The sequence below is a fragment of the Histomonas meleagridis genome, assembly GCF_020186115.1.
Source record: "Histomonas meleagridis strain 2922-C6/04-10x chromosome Unknown scaffold_143, whole genome shotgun sequence".
Lineage (NCBI taxonomy): Eukaryota > Parabasalia > Tritrichomonadida > Dientamoebidae > Histomonas > Histomonas meleagridis.
Window position 1 is genome coordinate 205,418 of NW_027150929.1, and position 23,649 is coordinate 229,066.

Here is a 23,649-nt window from a genome sequence, read left to right on the forward strand (position 1 = left end):
ATGCCCCTAGAAGTTACTGACCCTTCAGCATTCCGCGATATGGTTCGTATGCTTTCAACAAACGTAGATGGACGTAAGCCACTCTACTTAGCACTTACTGCTATCGCTGGTCTCGGACGCAGATTTGCCCATGCTGTTGCTCGTCGTGCTGGTCTTGATCCACTCAAACGTGCTGGTACACTTACATCACAAGAAGAAGAACGTATTGTTGCTATTATCCAAAATCCAGTTGAAAATGGAATTCCAGTTTGGATGCTCAACCGTAGAAATGACCGTGCATCCGGCAAGAACCTTCAATGGGCCTCAACTGACCTTTCATCTAACCACCGTAACGAAATCGAACGTATGAAGAAGATGAGAATGAAGCGTGGTATCCGTCATAGCCTTGGTCTTAAGGTTCGTGGCCAATGCACAAAGTCAACTGGTCGTCGTGGTGTTGCAGTTGGTGTTGAACGCAAGAAGTAAATTTTTCAAAGTATTTCATTTTTAATCTAAGATGTTTCAATTTGGGTATCATTAATGATAGATCGATCTATTTTTCTTTTAAATTATAATTACCATAAATTGGTGATCGTGTAAAAAATTCTTTAAAACATAAATATAAAAAGAGACATTCTTCATTGAAGAGAAGATCGGCTATTAGAAAAAAGAATAAGTTAAAAAACTCTAAAATTATATTTTTATAACCAATTATGTGATTGTGCTTTCGTCACGAAGGTATTCTCCAAGATCACCAATACGTGCAACAGCATGAATCGTAGGTAAGGCCTTACGTAACGCAACACTAGATTGAAGAGCAACGCCAAGGCCAATGGGAAGATTGTTTGCATTGTAAACAACAACACCATCATTTCTTTTTACACCTTCATCAATATTTTGAACACCTTCTGCTAAAATATGTTGACCATAAAGAAAACCAATTTCAGCGGATGGCTTGATCCAAACTTTAGCTTGAGCAATTGGTGCAATAACTGAAAGTGATGTAACATGAAGGAAAAATCTGCCTTTGTGAGTAAACTTTCCCATGCAAATCCCTGCTGAAAGAAGGAGTTTAGATTGAAATGGTGGGCATAAATCAGCTAATTGTTTTCGTAAATAATATACACGATCTTTATGAACCCTAAAAGTCCAATCTTGACCATCACGTTTAAGCAAAAGTTCTGCGTTGTTTCCAATGAATTGGTTTAGTTTTTCGAAGAAAATTCTTGCCTCTTCATTCCGTAATGGACGCATTTGAGATTTTGCGAACGACCATCAAGAAGCCGTTTATTCAAATTTTAAATCAAGGAGCAAATTTTCTAAAAAAATTCGTCTATGTTTATATGCTTTTTTATGGTTTATGTATTGGATAAATTTATTAATTTATTAGTCGGAAATATATTTCTTTTGTTTTTCTTATGTTTTAAAATTGATATTATGTAGGAAAAAAATGTTGTATTCCATACACTTTTATCCTTTTTTTGTTTGACGCGCTATAAGAAAAGCATTAAAGTTACTCATTTCTTCATTCTCTTATGAAGCAAAAGAAACTTGAAAAGTGACAAGGTATTCAAAACATTTTCAAATTTAAGGAATACTAAAAAGCAAATAACGAAATACACAAAATTATTATATAAGGAAGTATAGTTGATTCAATAAATGTAAAAATTGCGACATACTATTAATTTCCAAAAATCACATAATTATCAAAAAACCGTATTCGAAGATAAATAAAAAATTTACAGCACCAAACTCTTAACTATCTTTTGTTATTGTCTCGATACGCATGAATTCTTTTCTTCACATCATAAATACTTTTATTTTTTTTTACGTAATCGAATTTTATATTCTTCAAATAATTTACTTCATCAAATTATTTACTTCTTCAAATTATTTACTTCTTCAAATTATTTACTTCTTCAAATAATTTACTTCATCAAATTATTTACTTCTTCAAATTATTTACTTCTTCAAATTATTTACTTTTAAATTATTTACTTCTTCAAATTATTTACTTCTTCAAATTATTTACTTTCAAATTATTTACTTCTTCAAATTATTTACTTTTAAATTATTTACTTCTTCAAATTATTTACTTTTAAATTATTTACTTCTTCAAATAATTTACTTCATCAAATTATTTACTTCTTCACATTATTACTTCTTCAAATTATTTACTTTATATTATTTATTTTAAAACAAAATTTTTTCGAAAGAAATTTATATTTTATTTATATATCACCATCCAAAGTTCAAAGTTTTATTACAGACTTCGCATTGATAAGGCGTTAGACACTGTACATCGCCCACTTCAAGGTACGGGAATTTTGTTGCGTTTGGGTAATACTGCATGTTCAGCTCCAATATGAGTCTGTTCCAATTACTACTCAACGTTCCTATTACGTAATCGGCGTTTACCGCTTCTTCCAAATTCGCGAAGGAGCTCAACGACATATCGAAGAAGTCATTAATTTTCCAAAGGTCGAATCCTCCTTTTCTTCTACTGAAGTTGTAATATGATATATCGAATCGGTCCCTAAACTTCAAGAAGTAATCGATCGGCTGTTGGTCATCGCTACTTATGAACACCGAAATTTTATCCTTTCGAATCAATTTGTTTAACACTTCCAATGGATATAAATATTTCGATGTATCAATGAGTTTCATCTCGAGATATTTGTCGCCTTTACGAATGTGCATTGAGACATCATAATGATCTTTAGGATTAACTAACGCTTTGTTTCGAAACTCTTTGACCCATTTTGTTAAGTTGTCACTAAAACGCGTTATGAAATACGCTGATTGTACCCGCCAATAAAAAGAATGTAATTCTGGTGGAATGGCTATTCGTTGCATTACAGATCGGACTGATTCAGGTAACGCTGCTTGAGGATGTTCGATGATTCGCATGAACTTAGGATCAGAATAATTGATTTCTTCTTTCGTAAATTTACACGATGATACGGGTTGGAAATAACAATCAAAACCATTACTACCTGAACATTGTGGACAATTTAAAAACCTGTGATTATCTTTGGTGTCATAAACAACTGTACGATTAAGTTCAATGCCGCGCGCAATATAACTACCAATGACATGAACATAAGCACCAATTCCAGTATACCAGCCGCCGGGAATTAAAAGGAAATCCCTTTCGCTGCAGTCCTTCGGGAATTGGTTTTCATAAATTATTTTTTGTATTTCATCTGTGCCATATAATCCGTGCTCATCATGCTTTAATGGCTTGTCACGTTTGGGGTCGAAGAAAAAGACTTTTTGATGCATTGTGTCATAAGGATAATATGAGGACAAAATATTTTCGATTTCATCTTTGGTCAGATTATTTTTGATGAAATCTTCCCAAAGTTTGTATTGAAGATCAAAACATTTATGTGAGACAATTCTAAAAACGGTATGAATGCCCGATAATTCGTGAAAAGAATAAGTTTTGTAATATACGTATAAAATGAGAAAAAACATCGGGAAAAGCTTTAATATAGATATAAAGATATTTTGATCTTTTTGAATTTCTGCTTCTTTTGGCATTAAACGCGAAATTTAATCCCCCTTCTTCTTAATTTGTAAACAAATAAACACTCTGTTTCTTTTATCAAAAAGTAGAAGAAAATAAAGTACATCAATACAAAACGATCAAAGCAATAGGGGCGCCTTCAACCCATCTGAATTGGATTGAAAGATTTGTGTACACTTTTATTTCAAATTTCAAAGTGTAATATGCAAATTCAGAGTACTTAAAAAGCTCGATTTTTAGGTATTCAAAAACAAGAAAATTGAACGAATTAATCCAACGACTATTGAAATCTTTTGGAATTGAATGTGCTGATGATCATCATGATAAATCTTCAAAAATAACAAAAAATACAGCTAATTAAACAATTTGGAAGCAATATATGCTCTTCCTCAGTCAAACATAGCAATTGTATGCAATTTATTTTCATACAATGTTATAATTTCTAATTTTTAAAATTATCATTACTAAAAAATTCAAAAAGACCATTAATTTATCATACAACTGAATTAGTTTTTACAATAAATTAATGGTAATTAACAAAAAATTCCTCAAATATTTTCAAAAAATAAGTAATCATTGGTTACATATTTAACTCACCATAAACCAAAAGCAGCCAACAGTACACGCTGTACTTTACATGAAAAAAGTTTCTGAGTTATAATAAAATCGTTTTTTAATTTATAAATCAAAAAAAATCAAATGATTATCATATCACAAAATAACATATATTATAGCAAATCGAATTTGTGATTAAAAATCGCCAAAGTTTTTTTAAAACCAATTTATTGTAATCCTTCAACGTGAATTTACTTTCTGATTTTGAGTACTTTATTTTACAGTTTACGTTTTTGAGTAAATATTTTAAACGTTCGTCATATCTTCAAACTTTTCACTGGTACGAAGTCTATATCGCCATTTATAGCTGTTGCTTCTTGTAAATAAATTGTTCCAATAGTTCCGCTTTGAAAACTATTTTCATAAAACGTTTGTATTTGTGTAATAAAATCTTCAACATTGAGAAATAAATGTTTATTAATGTTTGGACTCTATTAAAAAATGGTTTTCATTATTCACATGATGATTTACTTTGTTTGACTCTTTGTTTTAGCTTTTGTTCTTGAGAACATTGTATATGATTCCTGGATATATTTAATATTTGTTGAGATTGAATTCAATGGTATGTTGCCCAACTCGCAAATCACCAAATCCACGTATTCTCCGGGCGTTATATCATAATTTAACGCTAAGTACTCTTGATCGGTTTTTGTTTCATCGCTTGGCACTTTTTCGATAAACTCTTTTCCAATGATTTCGTTCTTTGCTAATGCGTCGATTCGAACATCGCTGACGAACCTATAGGAGCCACAAACGAAGAAGACTGGGACATTACAATCAGACGCAACCATTGAAATCATTGCTGTTCCAGCTGGAGTTTGTGCAGCATTATTTGATAATATACCACAGGGTTCAATGAGAACTTTCTTAACTTCAGGCATAACATAGCTAAGTCCGCTAATTAAAACATATTTGACATCAAGATCAGAGATCTCTTCAACAAGACGTCGTGATTGGAAATTAGGACGTGAGTCAACAACAATTACACGGAACTTTTTACCTTGTGATGCAGCAATACGAAATGCTTTACATATTAATGGTGACCAACCATAAGTAAGAATGACATCATCATCAACAATGGTATCGGCTGTAGTCTTAGAAAGGAAGTTACTGACTTCGTTAATTTTATCATCAATAAAACTTTGAATAGCATCAAGAAGATCAGATCGTTGAACTTCTGGAGGTGGAGGATTTTCAGTGATGATTTGGTTCTTTATGTAACGTACAGCATTACCAATACCTATAGTAGTTGGTGTGAGACGAATTATTGAAATTAAATTCATTGTACGCTTGATTAAAGAAAAGAGATTTTGAATAATTTGACCACGATCATCAACAGGCTCATCTCTGATTTGAGCCATCATCATTTTTAGAAAGATTTTTGTACGTTCGTCTTCATCAATTGAAACGTCTTGTGCAGTTTGAAGAGCAAATTCAAGAAGGGCAGGGTGAACAAGATCTCTGTCTGCAGGCTTCATACGAGATAATAATTCCTCTGTAGTCCAACGGTGAATCACTGGAATATGAGGGAATAGTACGGAAATTTCGGAAATTTGTTTTTCAGGGGCATCACCATTTTGTTGGGATTGATTATTTTGAGCTTGTTGTTTTTGTTGAGCTTGATTTCTTTGCTGTTGATTTTGTTGTTGATTTCTTTGTTGTTTTTGATTTTGCTGTTTACGCTGCACATTGTTATCCTTTGTTTGTCTCCTTTGAGTTTTCTTTTGTTGATTTGCTTGTTGGGATTGAACTTCCGACATTAAATTAAAATTCGGTTAACGATTTGGTCCAAGAAAAAAGAGAAAGTCACTTTTTACGATAGACTATTTTTGGGGTGCACCTGCCATTTTGATTTGTCCACCAATGAGCGGTTTTTCAGAAATTTTGAATAAAACGGTATTTCACATTCATGGCGAACATCAATACCCCAGTTATCATTGATGTTGGTACCGGTTATACCAAATTGGGCTATTCCACGAACAATCGCCCCGATTACATCATTCCTACATTAATTGGAAACAGAGATCTTAAAAATGTCTCCCAGGCTCAAATGACAGGAACAGAGGATCTTGATTTTTACATCGGTTACGAAGCGATCCAAAATCAAACCCTTTACCCAAACCACAACATAATGAAGCACGGTCAAATCGAAGATTGGGATAAAATCGAACAAATGTGGGAACAATGTCTCTTCAAATACCTCCGTTGTGAGCCAGAAGATCACCCAGTTCTTTTAACTGAGCCACCATTAAACTCCCCAGATAACCGTGAATTCACAGCCGAAATTATGTTCGAAACTTTCAACGTTCCTTACCTTTACATCGGTATGCAAGCTATGCTTGCAATTGCTGCTTCATGGTCCAAAGAAGGTCAAAAATCATTAACTGGTTGTGTTGTTGATTCTGGTGATGGTGTTACTCATGTTATCCCTGTTGTCGAAGGTTACCCAATCTCTAACGCAATTCAACACGTACCTGTCGCAGGTCGTGAAATGACTCTTTTCATCGCCGATCTCTTGAAAGATCGTGAACCTCAAGTTCCTCCAGAAGATCGTTTCACAGCAGCTCGTGAGATTAAGGAGCGTTTCTGCAAGGTCGCCAAGCATCCAAGTCCAACATTTGCCATGTTCGATAAGAATAGATCCAAATACATCACAAAGTATCAAGGAGTATCTTCAAAGACAGGCAAACCATTCGAATGTGAAGTTGGTTACGAACGATTCCTTGCACCAGAAGTTTGGTTCTCACCAGAACTTGTCAGTAATGAATACACAACACCAATTTCCGTTCTTATTGACCGCGCGATCCAATTATCACCAATCACCAACCGTATGCAATTGTATAATAACATTGTTCTTTCCGGTGGTTCGACAACATTCAAAGGATTGGCCGGTCGACTTCAAGCCGATGTTCAAGTTCTTGTTGATGAAAGACTTAGAGAGAATGCAGAGCGTGAATCCAAGAGAATTAATCGTAAGATTGAGGCCGGTAAAGTCCCCGTTAGGATTGTTGAACATCGACGTCAACAATATGCAGTTTGGTATGGTGGTGCTATGCTTGCACAAACAGGCGAAGCATTCTTAAGGAAATGTCATACCAAACAACAATACGATGAGGTTGGCCCATCGATTGCACGCGCAAGTGCAATGTTTGGTGACAGTGCTGTCTAAAAGCCAATTAATAAATCAAAAGTTTTATTCATCTTTGATGTGCGTCACTTTTAGCCGGCATTTTTTCAATAAAACCGAAATATTATTATTTTTCGATTTGAAATTGCGTTTTTTCCTGAGCTATAGAGGGGAACAAATGCCATTCGGCCGTAGGGTTGACGGGAGCTATAGATACGACGAATACTTTGGCTATTTTTATTCAATTTCATCAATTTGAAATTTATATCAATTTCCACAAATTGATGAATGATACACTCGAAATATAAGTTTGAGGAACAATTAATAAGCTAAAAACACTTAGATTTTAAGGAGATAATGATTATCATTGATCAAATAAATTAATCATGTTACATTTTTACCAAAAAAGAAAAACAAATTGATGGTAGGAAACAAATACCAATGGTTTTGGTCAGGATAAAATTATGGGCAGAAATCCGTCCAACTTGTTTGGTTGGATTACAGCTTTTTCAAAGGCTTTTATCGAATAATCAGAAAATTTCAGAGGATTCGTCAAATGCAAATGCAGGCGTCAGAGAAAATCAATCTTCAGCCAACGCCCCCTACCTGCGATACTGATGCCGTGGCAGCCCATTACTCATCATCTGTGAGTGGAAAGGAGGGTGATGAAGCTTGGCAAAACATTTTATCGACATTTTTGAAAAACTTTAAAAACCCAAAAGCGTTATCAACATTGGCTAGATCAATATCTGCGATAGGACAACAAAATAATGCTTCACCAACTTCATCAAATACTCAAAAAAAATCAAAACAAAACAAACAAAGAACAAAACAAAAAAAATCAAATAATGAACAGCAGCGCGCAAAAACGAAAGTTCAAAAACCTTTAAAAATTAAAGAACCTCCAAAAAAATCAATATACGAAAAAAGACAAAGAATTATCATTAATCCTTCAGAAATAAGAAGAATTCAGACACCAGATTGGACTGTTTACGAACATGACGATCATCCTGAAATTCCATCTCCAAGATCAGATTTTCATTTTGATATTGTGAAAGAACATCATCGGTTAGAAGTTTGCGAATACAGAATAATTAATGGCATTGATAAGAAATATGGACATCCTGCTTATTGTATTGATGCTGCTGACGAATCAGAAGATTTAAATTTATTACCATTTGAAATCGAAAAATATCAAAATTATGAATGTAAGGTATATCCTCAAAAGGTACCAACGTTTTGGCCTCCACGAGTTTGGGATAAAGAAGATAATAAATTTTCTCAAGATGAAAGTGATCAACTTCTAAGCTTAATTGTATCATCCAAATCGTTGGAGACAGAGGTACGTCGAGTTGTACGGTCTCGTACTCCTTCGGTTAAACCGAAATCTCGGAAATCAGAAAGATCACGAAATTCGATTGTTAAGCTTCCTATGACTACCTTTGATACAGACTCATCCTCAGATGAAACCGATTTCTAATTTGTGTGTTCACAATACTAATTTCTATCTAAAAATATATTATTTGTTTTCGAACAATATATTTTTGTTTGATGAAATATGTCAAAATTAAAACGAATTTGATGCGTTCTGATAAATAAAAATTTATAAAATGTTTATAATTTATTATACATTTCATGAATCTTCGGATATAGGCCTTTGTGTATCTATTTCTTTTTCGTCTGGAAATATATTAAAATTGCTATCGGATAATTTATATGCATGGAAAGATTTGATTGACGACTCATTTTGAGATTTTCTTTCTGGAACTTGATCTTTGTCAAGAGTTATACTGTACTTGATTAATATACTCTGTCTACTGTCAGTTACAAAGCACGGAATAGAATCTCCAATCGTATTCGGATCAACACCTTCAAATAATTGAAGAACTAATGGTGTTAACCTTCCAGCTATAATATCGTTAACTATTGCTTGTGAGCTTGAATTGTATTGAGATGATGTTTCAAAATATGGTAATCCCATTGCAAAAGATCTAAGTGAGAAATTTGATTTATTAAAAAATGCATCAATATAGGTATCATAATTTGGTGCTTCTTGAGGTGACTCAAAATTTGAGCACCTTTGTATTCGTATTTTTTTGCGGGATTTTATAGAACTACTCATTGTGCTACTTTCAACGTGGTTTGTCTCTTTTGGCAAATCACTGAAAACTTTTTGTGTCACTTTATCAAAAAGTCGTAATTTTTGAAATGAGCTCAACACAAATTTGAATCACCTAACGGTTCTATAACTGGTCAATGACTATTACTGATTTTGTTTTCACCGAAAATTAATTATTCATATACATCTTTTGGTTTTTTTATTATGAATTTTATTAATTGAAGTGATAACATTCATTAATAGCATTATAATATCCTAAAAGTTGTCTATACTTTGATGAATTCTTTGTTTTTTGATCTATCTTTGACAGAGTAATTTAATTTGGGAATAACGTATTTTAACGTATTTCCGAATGAAAGCTGCTATAAAAGCAATTAATGACGAAGATGAAGATGCATTCAAAAATGCACTAGAACAGATTAATGATATTAATGCAGTTTTTCTTTGTTTTTTGGAGTATATTTGTTTTATTGAATATTTCTTTTTTTTGAATCGAAATCACTCCTTTATCTTGCCACAGAAAAAAAATCAATACCAATTGTTAAAATCATTCTTGAAAAAAATCCTAATCCTAATCAATTAAATGTTCTTTAATTAATTATGCAAATGTTTTTTTGTTTTAATTGGTATTGCACCATTACACTTAGCTACAGAAAACACAGAATTATTTAAGTTGCTTTTCGAAAAAGGCGGTGACTGTAATCTTAGAGATAGTATTAATTAATTTAATTTCATGTTTCTTTTCTATTATTCAAATTTCTTTATGTTTAACCAAAGACACCAATTTTTTATGCTGTTGATAACAATAATAAAGAATTAGTTCATTTCCTACTTGAAAATGGTAGTGAAGCAAATGTTACATGTAATGACAAAATTTATTTAATTTATAACGAACACCTCTTCATGATGCAGCTGAACGCGGAAACATAGAAATTGCTACTGCTCTTATTGATAAAGGGTGCGATGTTAATGCGCAAAATTGGGTTTAAATCATTTTTTTAATTTTTCTATCACGTTTACAATACAACGCCTTTACATCTTGCAGCTCAATACGGAAGGTTTGAAATGATCGAATATCTTCTTTCAAAAGGTGCTTTTATTGATGCACAAGACCAACAAATTTGATTATTCGTTTTGGTGTTAATTAATTTTTTAACGAACTCCACTTCATTTGGCAGCTGCAAATAATTACGGCGAAATATGTCAATACTTAATTAGTTCTGGTTGTGATCATACGATTACAAATAACGAAGGAATTACTGGTGTTGATGCAGCACCTCCAACATTACGTAAAGAATTAACAGATTTCGTCATAAACAATTTGATGAACAAATCGCGTGGGATTGAAATAAGTTCATCAAATGCAGGAATTTGTGTATTTTGTCAAAGTGAAAATGCAGAATATGTATTTTTGCCTTGTCAACATGTTTCTCTTTGTTCAAAGTGTTATCAAGATAATAAGGATAAATTAAAGTTCTGCCCAATGTGCCGAAAGACTCTTAGTTCAGTCCAAAAAATACAAGAATAACATTGAAAAGTAAAAGAAATTTCTTTGAAAATAACCGATTATTATATTGGAAAATTTTGAACTATATTCAAATTTCAGAGGGTGGAGGATGGATATAAAACATAGAATTCAATTCAAAAAGTAAGCGTCAGTTGGAGCTTGCTCTTGAAGCAAAGAGAATCTTCGATGGAAGAAATTGTTGAGCTATTCGAAAAACTCCAAGAGGAACTTCATGACAAGCTAGTTAACCTTAGCGACTTTGTGATTAAAGAAGAAATTGGAAAAGGGGCAACTGGTATTGTTTATCTTGCAACTTCAAGTAAAACAAATCAATTAGTAGCAATCAAAGAAAGCAAGTACCAAGCATTAAACGAACGACAATTAACATTATATTGCAATGAAATACAAGTTTTATCCAAATGTTATAATCATCCTTTCTTATTAAAATTTATCGGATTTACTAATCGATTTCCATACACAATCATCACCGAACATATTCCTAATGGATCACTTTGGAATGCACTTCACTATTCCATTGAACCATTAACAGGTGATCAAAAAAACAAAATTGCCATCGGAATTGCTGCTGGCATGGCAGCTTTACATGATCAAAACATTATTCATCGAGATCTAAAATCTCTTAATGTTCTATTAGATAATGATTATTTACCAGTAATTTGTGATTTTGGTGCATCAAAACTTTTAGACATTGATTCAGATGAGCCCACATCCCCAACCAATCGTGTTGGTACACTTGCATGGATGGCTCCAGAGTTATTTACGAACAGCACATTTTCCAACAAAGTTGATGTTTATTCATTTGCAGTGCTTCTATGGGAGCTAGAGACCTGTCAAGTTCCTTTTAAAGGCGTCAAAAGCGAACAAATCCCAGAGATGGTCGTCAATCAAGAACGACCTCCAATCCCTACCACCGCTCCAATTAGCCTCAAGAAGCTTATTCGCCTTTGCTGGCATCCTAATCCAGACAAGCGTCCCACATTTTCGGCCATTTTAGACAAGTTCCTTCACAAAAAGGTATATTTCGAAGGGGCCACAGACTCATCGATACATTTCATACAAGAGAAACTTGAAAACTGGAAACGAACAATTGACATCACGTTAAAAGAAACGCGAAACAATTCCGTTGAACATGTCAAGCAAATCTTTCTTAAGCAAGACTCGAAAGAGATCCTTCAATACATCGAAGGGTTAAACGAAAACAATTGTCGCACTTTTTATTCGGTCATTTTAGAAATGATCGAAAGCGAAGAAGCGACAACGATTTTGTTGCCTGCGTTATATGGACTTTTATATATTATTACTGAAAATGAGAAATGTCTTTTACAATACGTCGAAATCGATGACTTTATTAAGCTTCCGTTTAATCGGAATGAGCTTAAAGAGATATCGTTATCAATACTCATTCCGATATTCGAGAAATATCCGAATTCGATATCACTTGAACTTATATACACTTTAAAGAGTTTAATACAATTTAACTCAATTAAAATTTGTCGTTTGTTTTCGATAATAATTAATAATGATTCGAATGTTAATAACGAAATGAAAAAATTTGTAACCGAATTGTTATTGAATGAATCGGAAAAGTTCATAATGAACGGAGCCGAGAAAATTGTTTTGCAAACGATATTTAGATTAATTCTGAATAACTTCGACTTCTTCGAAGATAAAATTAATGAATGCAAACGAATATTCGAACTTTGCTTAAGCTCAGATGATAATAATATCATTGATTATACTTATTCGATAATATTCACTCTTTATAAGAACTCAATGTCGATCGAATTATGTTCGAAATTGTTGTCGAGACATTTGAGCGATGAAAAAAACGCAATTTTGGCGTTGAAGTACATTGCGATTACAGATGTGATAAATGATATTAATGTAGAATTAATGGAAAAAATACTTTTTAAATATGATGATACAAAATGGTCAGAATTGGCATACTTGAAATTATGCGAAAAATGCAAATTCGATGAAAATTTCGTCGAACATTTTAACGAAGTTTTATCACACGAATTCAACGTAAATTTTAAAATTCAAATTTTGATTTTGCTGCTCTCAAATTCCAGTTTTCGAAAGGAATTCACAAAAATTAAATGTACTTTTGCGGTTTTACTGAATTATATAAAGGAAAACGTTACGAACGATCGGAAGCCATTGAAAATAATTAACGAAATTTTACAGAGAATTGAAATTGATGAAATTCTAATTAATGAAATTAAAGATTCCGAATTTATAAAATTTTATTTAGAAGAAGTGATTAAATTGAATAAGATGAAGTATTATAAGTTCGCTTATGAAATAATTGGAAAAATCGCAAAATTCAAATATCTGGAAGAATTTAATTGTTTGATTCCAATTGCACAAAAACATTTGGAAATCGATTCTGACATAAAAGAAGATGCAGAAATGTTTTTAAAGCTGACAGAAAAAATATAGAATTAGATTAAAAATAAAATTGTAATACAGAAAATATAATAGAAATAAAGTAAACTTTTTTTAATATATATTTTTAATGTTATTAAACAAGAAAAAAACTTTTTTGATATTTAGATTAAACTCCGCTTTTATATATAATAAGAAACTTCTTCAAAAATCGTATAACTCATCAAGGATTTTTCTACAATCAAATAAGGTGTAGATGGCCAATGGATCTTGAAGTTCTGTATCATTGTAAACAATTGGGCATGCGTTAATTTTCTTTTTGAAATGGTTGTTAAACCTGTTTTTTATAGAGTTATTAGTTCTTTTACATTGGAAATGTTCAGCTATGAGTGCCCAATTTGGCCCATATTTTTTATACAATGAAATAATAGATTGATCTTCTTCTTCTGTCCAAGGTCCACGAGATAAGCCGGGAGCTAAATAATGATGATATCACTCTCTGCATTGGCGGTTACTTTTACCAGGCATTAATTTTGAAATTTCATGCCAATTTGGGTATTTCTCATTCCAACCTATTCAAGTAATTTCTTGTATTCATCTGGCGTGAATTTATGTGACGATTTTTTATTACAAATTTATTTGTATTCAATTAATTGAAATTGGATAAAATCATTATACATCATTTATGTAAAGTGATACGTATAAACACATAAATTCAATTCTTACATAGTCGAACATGTCACTGTGAAATAATTGTGAGAAATTGCTGGCTGTTGAACCCAAACAATATCAAATCCAAAAAATAACCTATTGACCCTTTCGATTTTCTGTTCGTTGAAATTATCATTCTCAAATTCGAGGTTAACAATGTCACATTGAAGACAAGTTTTTAACGTTGTAATTTCTGGGGTTTTTGAGTTCCTTAAAAGATTCAACAATTTCACGCAATAATAAAAATATTTCACAAATTAAAAGTTATGTTGTGATTGATTAATTTCATGTCCGGGAATCAATTCTTTGATATAGTGTATTTTAATCAACAAAGGCACTGTGATTGAGAACAAAACCCAACAACAACTGTCATAATTTTCTGTCTATTGAAATTACCAACCGTTTGAGTCACTTAAAATGTAAACAACACAAAATGATATCTGGTTGTGTGTTCAGACGGTTATTTAAGAACAAAGTTGTTGCTTTTTTCCCTCAGAAAAAATTTTTGCAAAAACAACTGAATCATTTTTACTCATCCTTATTTTTTAATAAAAGAGGCCCGAGCAATATTCTTGTTGTGGTTTCTATTTGTTCTTGGTATCATTACTCATCAATTTATTGAAATTGCATTTAATCTTTTCAAGCTACAGCAGCTTTAACTTTTCTTCTGTTTTTATGAATATTTTTATGTCTAATGTTTTCCATTATAAAATGATTTGATTTTCGATCTCTCTATATTTTTAAAACTGCAAAATGCTAAATTGTCGGCAAACAAATCGTTCTAGAAATTTATTTGCAAGTTAGAGAAACATACAATACGAAATTTTTTACTTAAGTAATTCAAGAAAATTGGCGAACATTTTCTAGGTTTCACACCTTCTTCCACAGAGTAAATATTGTTGAGAATTTTTTTAATAAGGTGCTTTCATCATTTATAATATTTGGAAATTTTCGTAGATTTAATTGATTATTTTTGGTTGTAAAATCTATAAATATTATATGGCAAATTCCTTTTGATTTTTAACATAATTTTTTCATTTGCATGCTATTATATTTAAACATTTAAAAGTTAGTATCTCCTAAATTGTGGATAAATGTTTTCACAAAAACTGCTTACTATTTTTTTATTGGTTTTTTTGATAAAAATTGGAAAGAATTTTTTGCAAAAAAAAACTTTATAATAAAAAACATAGGATTAATTATATTAATACAATAAATAATGATTATTTAAAAAATCTTTTACTATTTTTGGGGTGCCTTAATTGGCGGTTTTATTCGTTGGAACTAGATGGAGTTTTCTTGGATTAATGATTTATCAAAGGAATTCTTCGGAATTGGGAGAGCTCCTTTACCACAAGAAATTATCGCAATGAAATCTTCTGTTCCTATTTTAGCAGAAAAACAAAATCATGATTTGTATCATTTTTGGGGAAAAATCACAGGTACATCTCGAAGTTATTTAATTATTGTTTGTTACACAGGAGGTCTTCTAGGTGAAAAAACATATTATGCATCGCTCGATGCTGTTTCCTGGTTTGGTCTTCCATTAGTCACAAAAGAATTATTATTTCACACATCACACATAAGAAAGCCAATTACAGGAAACCCACTAAGCAAAGAACTTGTTTATCATCCAAGACGTCCTATTCCATTCAAGGATATAACTCCATTAATTCCGCCCAAACCTCGAAATGAAGAAGAAGAGGAAGAAGAACAAGTTGAAGAGAAAGCCACAGAAGAAGAGGAGGATCAAGAAGAAGAAGATCTTCTTGAATTCGAGGAAATACAAATAAGTGAAGATCAAAGAATTGCTTGTCTTGTTCACCTCATTGACAAAAATGGTCTCATTTTCCCACAAGACTCTTTGATATGGAAATCTGCAAATTCTGTCGCTTTTAATCCTCTTTTCAAAGGTGTTTCATCAGATGCAACGCTTGATGATTTTTGCAGACTACAAAAATCGGCCTCAAGAGAAGGCATTCGACCAAATGCTATAGTGGAATCGATGCCTTTGCTCTCAGATGACCTTCCTTCACGCGGATGGTCAATTTCATCAGAGAAATACAGCAATGTGACAAAAATCACATCAAAGTTATGGCCAGGATTGTGCTTCATTTCGAAGGGCCCTCATTGGGGAACAGTTTATCTTGGTAATGGAAAGCGAAATACAGACTTCCTTTTTGCATCTGAATAAATTTGATTAAATTCCAAACATGAAATAATTTATTTTTTTTTATCTTTTCATGAAGTATGAATGCCACTCTTAAAGGCATAAAAAATAAGATGATATTCCCAAATAAAAAGCATTAAATTTCCCAATATTTTCTATATAGAGAAATTTACAAAATTTTAGGACGATTAAAATGAGTTCAATATTCACTTTGTTTGTCATTTTTAGCCGTAATAAGGCTTGAAAAACAGGAAACCAAATGAACACAATGATGTCTGGCGAGGAAGCACAGGGGGAATTTTCGAGCCAAGACCTCCAAATGCTTCCAGCTGAGCTTCTTGAGGATATTGGTTTTCAAGCAAAAAGACCTGCTCAGGCCCAAAAAGATCTTCAACCTATAAATAATAATTATTATAGTGAGAAAGTTCGTACCAGATCCACGCTTACTCCGCCCATTTCAATTGAATTTCCGAAATCAAGACAAAAAAGTTCCTCTTTAATCAGATTTAATTTTTTAGTTTCGAGTCCCCATGGACTAACACCAGTTCATACTGGTGTCCACAGACAACTAGTGCCAAAGGATTGCATAATATATAGTGACGGACCTATTCTTCGTTATGGTGTTGCAGTTCATTCAGATGTTAATAAAAACGAAAAAGACGAAAAGCGTCTTCCATACATGTCATCAGATCGATCTATTGTTCGGTTCATTGATGAAGATCGAATCCTTGTACCTAATTTGATTGATCGAGATAAGAAAGCGTTAATTTTGCTGAATTTAATCATCGAACGGATGAACATTGAGCGTCGGGTAGTGTTTCTCGAGACAGTATCTTTTAACCACAGAGCCGCATTTCATTTTGGTCACAAATATACAAATCAAAAGATTGTCAAAGAAATCTGCAAACAGTTACAGTTTTTGTTTGGCTGTCCCGTCTATCCGTTTTACATCGATGACGAGTGAGAGTTTAGAGTGTCGGAATAAAAAGAGATTTATGTTAATGTTAAATATTTTATGATGTTTGGAATCTGGCACGCATTGACGTCAAGAGACAAACTAAAAGACCCATGATACCAATAAGTTCTGAGAAAATTTGGACAATAAGTAATTTGAAGAACATTTCTGCATCTCGATGACAAACAAGTGATATTGAGGAACCAACAAGACCAATGGCTAAACCTGCAGATAAGCTACAAGCTCCTTGTACAATACCACTAAAGAAAATGGCATAACCGGCATGATAATGTTGTCTATCAAATGGTAACCCATGGTATTCAATTCTGCCATTTAAAACAAGTGCCATAATTAACCCGTAAATGGCGATAACTTCGCAAAGAATTAAGTTCATAATATCTCTCATTGAAATTGTTCCTGATACAACTGCTGTTCCAGACATTGCTGTGCCACATGTCCAAATACCCCATGCTGCCCCGATGGCTGCTAGGCCAACGCATAGGCCAATGCCTTCTCCGGCAAAATTGTAAGGAGAGATGTCAAATAAAAACCCGGACGACATATGTTTATAGGTTAACCAAACCGTTTTTATCAACAAAAGTGTCTTTGGGGTGCTCCGATAAATTTTCTTAAAAATGTGAATAGTTTTTTTTAATCCTTTGCCTCAATAAATCTTTAAAGTTCAAAAATGTTATAAAGTGAAGTCATCCATTATGCATAATATTTTTAATGAATTAAAAAGAATTAGATTTAAATACATGGCTTTCTGTAACATGCTAATCATTTAAACAGTACTTTGATCTCAATGGTATCAATTAAATAATTTTATTTTGTATCAGTAATGTAAAAAGTATGCTTTCTTTAGAAGATGATACTAAGAAATCTGTACTCGTGTAGAATTCTAGAGTTGGAAACCAAAAAAACTTTTCGATTATCCGTGTAAACTACGATAGGAATCTAATTCAGTTAAAAGTGGCAATATCAAGTGTTCAAAATTTACAGTCACTTCAAAAAGTGAAATTGCACTAAAAAACGATTTTTTTGGCTCATGAGCAATTCAAGCGATAATTCAAATAATGATTCCAAAAGTAAAAATTTTATTAAAAAGCACATGAAGTTAATCATTATTGGAAGTGTCGTAATTGTTTTAATATTGATCATTATTATTGTTATTGCTGTTGTTGTTAAAAAGCAATCAGATATTGGTGATGTTGATGATACTGAAGATACCTCTTTTAAGCCATCTACATTTGAGCAGTTACCAGCTTCAAAGATTAATACAAATCTTCAAAAATGGACAAAGATGCGTCTAGTCAACCAGGAACAATATGAAAATGGTAATGCTGGTGGAGAGGGATGTCAGTGGCCAACAAGTCTTGCCTGTGATTCTGATGACGGAAATTTTATTCTATATGGAACCGATGTTTCAGGGTTTTGGAAATCTCTTGATGGGGGAATTACCTGGTTTCAATCCAACAATGGGCACAAAAGTTGCGGAGTAGGTAGTATAGCCATTGATCCCAAGAATAAGAATCATGTAGTTACAGTTGGCAATGGGGGTAAGTTTGAATCTGGAATTGAGTACTCGTATGACCAAGGACAAACATGGAATCGTAAGCAAAAATTTTCAGGAATTTATGGATCACGTTATCTTCGTGACAGCTTAGCATTTGATCCATCATCATATGATTCTGAAAAAGGCATTTGCATGCGTGTTTATTTTTCTACGCCATATCAATTAGATTGTGACATTCGCAATGGCGAAAACTTAAATCCTGTAAAAAGTGCCAATAATTTGTTCAATGAAACAACTTCAGGCTTTTATATCAGCACTGATGGTGGTGAAACATTTGTTCAACAGACTACTTTAGCCCCTGATGGTATTATCCGGGTTAGCAAAGATGGTAATTATTTATTTATCGGAACTCAAAAAGGTGTATATTATTCAAATGACCATGGCAAAAGCCTTCAAAAATTATCGCATTTCCAAGATGATGAGATTTCAGGAATTGACTTAGTTGATAACAACTTATATGTCCAAACCTTTAATGGAATATGGCTTTCCACAGATTATGGCAGCACATTTACTGAAATCACATTAGGTAGTAACTACCCAACATCCAAAATGGCGCAAGCACTAAAAGTTTGTCCTATCAACATATCGCGCATGGCCATCACAGCACGAAATGTTGAAACTGTTTACTATCAAACCTTTTTATATTACTCACATGATTCCGGCAAAACATGGAACAAATGGACTTATGACCGAACATCATTTTTTCATTTTGGTGATTCCAATTGCGATGCTCGCGAGAAAGTTATCATATGGAATCCGATTAACCAAGACAAGCTCCTCACGTTTGGCGTTGACAATTTGTTGATGTCAACTGACGGAGGAATTCGATGGCATTCGCCCGGACAAATCTCAAACATAATGTTAGGTGCGAAATTAACGTTTAATTACTATGACACGACGCTGTTATCGTTTGGCGCGCAAGATTATCACGGCGCTTATACATTGAACGGAGGATTATATTGGATTCCATTCTTTAACATGCCGGGTAACCAGTACGGGCTATTCATGCCCGATGAGAAGACAGTCATCGGCACATCTCTAAAGTCGTGGAGTGATGGGTCTATACCAGAATTAACATTATCATTTGATGCTGGAAAAACTTCAAATTTAACAGGAAAATATGTGAAAAGCGCACAAGAAAGAAGAAGCATACAAACGATTCAATCATTTAAAAACCCTGAGACAATTTTCGTGGGACAATATAAATCTATTGATAATGGAAAAACGTTCGAAATAATGAATGAATGTGATCAAGTGTTTTGTATGAACTTAATAGAGCCTCATGAAATTTATGGACAGAAAATTGGTGATCCTTATGTTATTGTATCTTATGACGAAGGAATTACTTGGAAAAAAGTTAACGAAAACAATCCTTTCCCTGATAAATGGGGGTCTGAGTGTACTTTTAAAGTATTTGATATGAGTTTTGATCAAGTTAATAGATTACTTTATGTCATATATTATACAAAGGGTAAATATGATTCAAAAGATATGGTTTGTATCGACGTTGATAGTGGCAATGTTACATTTTTGACCGATAATATCCCAACTGATTATAGAGGATCAAGAAGAATTGATACATGTGTAGTAGATCCACATTATACTGATCTAATTTATATCGGTGGCTCAGGAGATTACTTCCTAAATGATAAAAGCGTTTTAAGAAGCTTAGATAGAGGCAAAACATGGGAAGTTATAAATACCAATTCTGAAAACGATCAAAATTTATTAGGTTCCTATGGACATCAAGTATACACCATTAGAATTAATTACACCAACGGTGAAGTATTGTTAGGGAGTTCTTGTTATGGTTTTTACAAACTTTCGCCCCCATATGACCCAAACGGTCTGAATGAAAAAGTGACATACCATAAAATTGTATACGTTACAAATGGCGGTGAGGAAATTCAATCGGATTTCATCGCAAACCGAAGATTTCTGAGGCCGATAACGCCGACCAAAAACGGTTTCGTATTTTTGGGGTGGTACAAAGATGAAGAACTAAGTGAACCTTTTGATTTCGAAAATACTCATATAACAAACAGTATTAAGCTTTATGCAAAGTGGAGACAATCATTTTCTGTCACATTTATTGATATTGATGGAAAATTAATCGGGAAAGTTACACAAGATAACGAAGAACCAATTCAACAAATCGATCCACCATCGCATAGAGGCTATGTTTTTGCCAACTATTTTTATGACAAAGATATTACAAAAGAATTTGATCATATGATCGTCTTAGATGAAGACATTACACTATACGCTGGGTACTATAAGACACAGAACGAAACAATTTATCCAAATTCTGATGACTACAATGGATATTTAGAATTTCGAAGTGATAATGTTTGCGTTCCTGTCTTTTTATACGACAATGAGACCAAGTACAAGTGTGACATTGATGAGGAAGTCAAAAACAGAATAGTTCCCTTCATAGATATGGAATATCCAAAAAATTATTTAATCACAATGAAAATGGATACGCGGTTTAGAGGCGGCGTAACTGCCACAAATAGGCTACGCAAGTGGTGGCAGTTCAGTGGCACTGTTTTTGTGAACAAATATGATGTAAATGGTAACGTATCTGTGGGAAGGACACAGACGCAAGTAGTTAATACAACCAAAGATTGTCGGTCGATTTTGGTGTTTTATTATAGCGAAGAAGGAAATAGTAATTGGAAAGAAATCAGAAATACAATTCAATTGAATGAAATTGTCGACAGAAATATTTTGTTTGAATTGTAGCAATAATAAAATTTTTTGGCGTTGTTTTATTTTTGGAATAATTTTCTTCAATGATAAATCATAATTTACCAAAATTGTAATGAAAACTTCACTAAAGTTGCCAAAGATATGAAAAGCGTAGCTGATCAGACATGGGCAATGTTGCTGATATGTGATCATAGCATTTATTTAACATGTTTTATTTTTTCATATTTTGTTTGATTTTTTAAGAGTTGTTATGATTAAAAATTGTTTTGAAATTCTTATTGTTTAATAAATTTTACTGTTTCTGTTTTCCTTCAGATACTAACATAAGCGTTGTTTTAAATATTTGCAATAATTTCCAAATATTATTTTGAAGTTTGAAATATATATAAAATAAATATGCAAAATATTTTATCATCTTCTTAGGAGATGCTAACACTAATGTTGTTTTAGATATTCGAAATAATTTCAAATATTAATTTAAAGTTCGGAATTAATAATATATTTAAATATTTAAATGGCCGCAGTCCTATCGAAAAGTCACTTTTTGACCTCAAAAATCATACAAAAGTTCCTCTTCTTCATCTAATGGATTTTCTCTTATCTCTAAAAAATATCATATTTGAATTAAAAGAAGATAATGTTACTTTAACAGTTCAAAAAGTCTTGGAATGTTTTGACCAAAATTATTCATATTCCTTTTGTTTAATAACTTGTAAAATTTTATTTTCTTTTTATTGCTCCCATGGCTATAATATAAATTTATTATTACAATTTTTAAGTACGCTTCATAAAAAATTTTATAAGAAATTTAATATAAATGTTAACAAAATTTTTGTAACAACTTTAAATCATTTTTACATCAAAAATGGTGCTAATTTTGTTTATGAACAAATGGATGAACGAAAAATGATTTCTTATAAATTTCTTAAAAGAAAACGTTCGATATATTTTATGCATTATAATAATATATTGTTTTATCCAACATATATACCTGACGAATTTGTTAGTTCATGGGAAATAGAGAATACATTTCGTTATGAAGCTAAAATAAATTATGAAGAACTATCTAAGAATGATTTTGAACTTCATAAGAAATTAATGAAAGAAGGAGTTAATCCAAGTGAAATATCGAAAATAATTCGAAATGATGATATAGAAAAACTTCAAGAAATATCATCACAAGCAAATTTTGATTTTAATCAAACAATTAAACCATCACTTTATGAAAGATGTTCATTTATTAATGAAAGAAATGTTAAATTAATTGATTATGCAGCATTTTTTTCTTCAGTTAAATGTTTTAAATATTTGCTTGTAAATGGTGCAAATATCAAATATACAGGTAAATATGCAGTTGCAAGTGGAAATGAAGAAATCATTCATTTGTGTGAACAAAATCATTCATCATTTGAAGGTGCATATAAAGCAGCAATTGAATTTCATCGAAATGATATCTTTAAATATATATATGAAAATAAATTAGAAAAAATTGAAAATTTAAAATATCAGCTAAAAAATTTATGGATAGAATGTGTTTTATATAACAACTATGAAATCTTCAAATTTCTCCTTGAAGAAAACGAAATGACTTTTAATGAAACTTATAATATTATTGCAAACGAAATTGCAGCAGATGGGAATTTATATCTCATTCAATATATATTAAAAGACAACAATATTCCTATAAATATACTTCTTTTTGCTATAGAATCAGGAAACATAGAATTGTCGAAATATATTCTGATTAATCAAAAAGGATTTTATATTAATGCGATTGATTTTTTTGGATTTTAATTGAAGTATTTAGAACTGCGCTTATGTTAGAAACTATTAAAGGTAATGTAGAAATTGTTAAATTACTTCTTAAAAATGAAGAAATTGATATAAATATGAAAGACAGAATTTATATAAATAATTTGATATTTCAAAATAATATTTGGAAATTATTTAAAATATTTTTAACAGCACTTATGAAGGCCTCTCAAAGTGGTTCCACAGAAATAGTTAGATTACTTCTTGAACATAAAGGAATTGATGTTAATGCTAAAGATATTTATTTGCTTTATTTAAAATTTATTTTAATAATTTTATTTGTTTTATTTAATATTTTTGAACGATTTTTGATAATTATTTAGAGAATTTAATATTTATTTGAGAAATTTGAAACAGCTATTATTTTTGCAATTAGAAATGGAAACTCACAAATATTTAAAATGCTTCTTAATCAAAAAGGA

General features: G+C 31.8%; 11 protein-coding genes across 11 annotated transcripts; 7 read left to right on the plus strand and 4 right to left on the minus strand.

Moving 5' to 3' along the window:
- Positions 1-465, plus strand: GO595_009924 (40S ribosomal protein S18; the record flags this gene model as incomplete). Its single annotated transcript, XM_067923663.1, has 1 exon — positions 1-465. The coding sequence occupies one exon, from the start codon at positions 1-3 to the stop codon at positions 463-465; it is 465 nt and encodes a 154-aa protein (XP_067769873.1).
- A 225-nt stretch (positions 466-690) lies between these two features.
- Positions 691-1,233, minus strand: GO595_009925 (60S ribosome subunit biogenesis protein NIP7-like; the record flags this gene model as incomplete). Its single annotated transcript, XM_067923664.1, has 1 exon — positions 691-1,233. The coding sequence occupies one exon, from the start codon at positions 1,231-1,233 to the stop codon at positions 691-693; it is 543 nt and encodes a 180-aa protein (XP_067769874.1).
- Positions 1,234-2,217: 984 nt separating this feature from the next.
- Positions 2,218-3,264, minus strand: GO595_009926 (mitochondrial inner membrane protein required for protein import; the record flags this gene model as incomplete). The annotated part of the gene is made up of 1 exon (XM_067923665.1): positions 2,218-3,264. The coding sequence occupies one exon, from the start codon at positions 3,262-3,264 to the stop codon at positions 2,218-2,220; it is 1,047 nt and encodes a 348-aa protein (XP_067769875.1).
- Positions 3,265-4,593: 1,329 nt separating this feature from the next.
- GO595_009927 (translation initiation factor eIF-2B subunit delta) lies at positions 4,594-5,886 on the minus strand (the record flags this gene model as incomplete). The annotated part of the gene is made up of 1 exon (XM_067923667.1): positions 4,594-5,886. The coding sequence occupies one exon, from the start codon at positions 5,884-5,886 to the stop codon at positions 4,594-4,596; it is 1,293 nt and encodes a 430-aa protein (XP_067769876.1).
- A 149-nt stretch (positions 5,887-6,035) lies between these two features.
- Positions 6,036-7,295, plus strand: GO595_009928 (Actin-like protein 3; the record flags this gene model as incomplete). Its single annotated transcript, XM_067923668.1, has 1 exon — positions 6,036-7,295. The coding sequence occupies one exon, from the start codon at positions 6,036-6,038 to the stop codon at positions 7,293-7,295; it is 1,260 nt and encodes a 419-aa protein (XP_067769877.1).
- A 520-nt stretch (positions 7,296-7,815) lies between these two features.
- Positions 7,816-8,733, plus strand: GO595_009929 (uncharacterized protein; the record flags this gene model as incomplete). Its single annotated transcript, XM_067923669.1, has 1 exon — positions 7,816-8,733. The coding sequence occupies one exon, from the start codon at positions 7,816-7,818 to the stop codon at positions 8,731-8,733; it is 918 nt and encodes a 305-aa protein (XP_067769878.1).
- Positions 8,734-11,065: 2,332 nt separating this feature from the next.
- GO595_009930 (TKL family protein kinase) lies at positions 11,066-13,772 on the plus strand (the record flags this gene model as incomplete). Its single annotated transcript, XM_067923670.1, has 2 exons — positions 11,066-12,362; positions 13,744-13,772. 2 exons carry the CDS (start codon positions 11,066-11,068, stop codon positions 13,770-13,772), a joined length of 1,326 nt encoding a protein of 441 aa, XP_067769879.1.
- Positions 13,773-15,287: 1,515 nt separating this feature from the next.
- Positions 15,288-16,193, plus strand: GO595_009931 (radial spoke head protein 9-like; the record flags this gene model as incomplete). The annotated part of the gene is made up of 1 exon (XM_067923671.1): positions 15,288-16,193. The coding sequence occupies one exon, from the start codon at positions 15,288-15,290 to the stop codon at positions 16,191-16,193; it is 906 nt and encodes a 301-aa protein (XP_067769880.1).
- Positions 16,194-16,488: 295 nt separating this feature from the next.
- GO595_009932 (uncharacterized protein) lies at positions 16,489-17,133 on the plus strand (the record flags this gene model as incomplete). Its single annotated transcript, XM_067923672.1, has 1 exon — positions 16,489-17,133. One exon carries the CDS (start codon positions 16,489-16,491, stop codon positions 17,131-17,133), a length of 645 nt encoding a protein of 214 aa, XP_067769881.1.
- A 49-nt stretch (positions 17,134-17,182) lies between these two features.
- On the minus strand, positions 17,183-17,686 carry GO595_009933 (putative V-type proton ATPase 20 kDa proteolipid subunit; the record flags this gene model as incomplete). The annotated part of the gene is made up of 1 exon (XM_067923673.1): positions 17,183-17,686. One exon carries the CDS (start codon positions 17,684-17,686, stop codon positions 17,183-17,185), a length of 504 nt encoding a protein of 167 aa, XP_067769882.1.
- A 549-nt stretch (positions 17,687-18,235) lies between these two features.
- Positions 18,236-21,448, plus strand: GO595_009934 (pA14 domain protein; the record flags this gene model as incomplete). Its single annotated transcript, XM_067923674.1, has 1 exon — positions 18,236-21,448. One exon carries the CDS (start codon positions 18,236-18,238, stop codon positions 21,446-21,448), a length of 3,213 nt encoding a protein of 1,070 aa, XP_067769883.1.
- Between the last annotated feature and the right edge of the window lie 2,201 nt (positions 21,449-23,649).